Genomic DNA, 1,624 nt, shown 5'->3' with positions numbered 1-1,624 from the left:
GATGCCCTGCTGAGCCATCTCCTTCCGGCCATGTGGGATTCTGACCCCCTGCCCCATCCCGTAACTCCCAAAGGAGGAGGAGGAAGTGGGGAAGTTGGTCCTGCTGTGGAGAAATCACAACGGCCAGGCAGCTCACGTTGAGGCTATAAGAGGACTGGGCAGGCAGGGGACAGAGACCTGAACCCATGCCCAACATGACCCACGGCCACCAACCCACAGGCCCTGCCCTTGCTCCCCTCCTGCTGGCCGTACTACTGGGTGGTGAGTGGAGGTCTATCCCTCTGGGTCCTGGGGGGTTGTCCTTCCACATGCTCTGACCCAACTCTTTCCAGGGGTAGATGGGAAGGGTCTCAGTCATGGTGACGCCCCACGTGACTGCTTTAATGAGCCCCCTCACCTTTGGGAGGCTAGAAGCCTGACCCCACCCCCACCCCCGCTCCCAGGCACCAGCCTAGAGGTGAGGGCTTCCCTCTGAGCCTCTGCTCCTGGGGCCCCTCTGGGGCATCGTCCCTGTCGCTGCTTCTTGGTTCACTTGTTTAAACCCTTTAAGGCCACAAATGACTGAAAGTATACCCAACAACAGTCCTGTACTAACTAATGTAACAGCGAACTCATCCCAACAGACGAAGGAGATGGAGGAGCTGTGTTATGGGGGACACAATTCCAACCCATTGTGGGGAGGTGGAGACAGGCCCAAGAGGGACTGGTGTCCAAGGGCACGTGAGTTAGGAAAGAGGGGCACCCGGGCTATTGGACCCAGTTTTTTGGCTTGTGACATGAGCACAGCCCACCCTCCACAGCGAGACTGCGATTTACACGGACAGTAACATATCAGGGACTTAGCATGTGCGTAGGGATAACGAGTGAGCGAGTGAACTCCGCTGGCAGGGAGGGAGGGGGAGTCTATGCCTCGGTTTGTCCATCTGAAAAGTGCTGCTTCTTTTTTTAAAATTTTTATTGTATTATTTTTACGTGTACCGTCAAATCAGATCTGACTGATCAGGAGGAGATTGCCCCCTCCTTCTCCAGCAGAGCATCTGGTGGACTTGAACGTACCTCTGGGATTGTAGTGCAGCATCTTGCCACTAGGCCACCAGAGCTCCCTCTGAAAAGTGCTTCTTTTGAGGCTGTTGGTGCAGGCGGAGCGCCTCCGGCCTCCAGGAAGCTGAGAAAGCAGGAGCCACAGACAGGCACGCACGCAGGGACACAGAGGCTTGTGCGTGACCAGGGCCCAGCAGCCTGCGTGCTCACTATTCGGAGGGAGCAGAGCCACCAAAGGTCACCAGCAACGACCCCACAAGGGGGTCCTTGGGGCGGGCAATAAACAGGAACACCCTGCCCCCCAGGTGTGTCACAGGCTGCCAAGATTGTGGGCGGACGGCCTGCAGAGCCCCACTCTCGGCCCTACATGGTGTCGCTGCAGCTGCGGGGGGTCCCCAGCTCCCACTTCTGTGGGGGCACCTTGATCCACCCCAGATTTGTGCTGACAGCTGCCCACTGCCTGCAAAAACAGTGAGTGTGGGGTGTGGGGTGGAGGACCACTGTGGTTTGTGAGGGGGAGCACCGTGGGGTATGAGGGGGAGGATCACTGTGGGGTGAGGGGAGGATCACTGTGGGGTGTGAG

General features: G+C 58.1%; 1 protein-coding gene across 1 annotated transcript in view; it reads left to right on the top strand.

Annotated features, from left to right (window-relative positions):
- The first annotated feature begins 212 nt into the window (after nucleotides 1-212).
- The window catches only part of PRTN3 (proteinase 3), a 3,370-nt gene continuing 1,958 nt past the window's right edge, over nucleotides 213-1,624 (top strand). Inside the window, exons 1-2 of the mRNA XM_006898016.1 lie at nucleotides 213-261; nucleotides 1,347-1,512. Coding sequence (XP_006898078.1) covers nucleotides 1,409-1,512 — 104 coding nt within the window. The 5' untranslated portion in view covers nucleotides 213-261; nucleotides 1,347-1,408. The remainder of the gene's footprint in view (nucleotides 262-1,346; nucleotides 1,513-1,624) is intronic.

This window comes from Elephantulus edwardii, unplaced genomic scaffold (assembly GCF_000299155.1).
Source record: "Elephantulus edwardii isolate Elephantulus edwardi_28Jun2011 unplaced genomic scaffold, EleEdw1.0 scaffold00217, whole genome shotgun sequence".
NCBI lineage: Eukaryota > Metazoa > Chordata > Mammalia > Macroscelidea > Macroscelididae > Elephantulus > Elephantulus edwardii.
The sequence above is the reverse complement of the archived record's forward strand: the minus strand, read 5'-3'. Positions and strand labels throughout refer to the sequence as shown.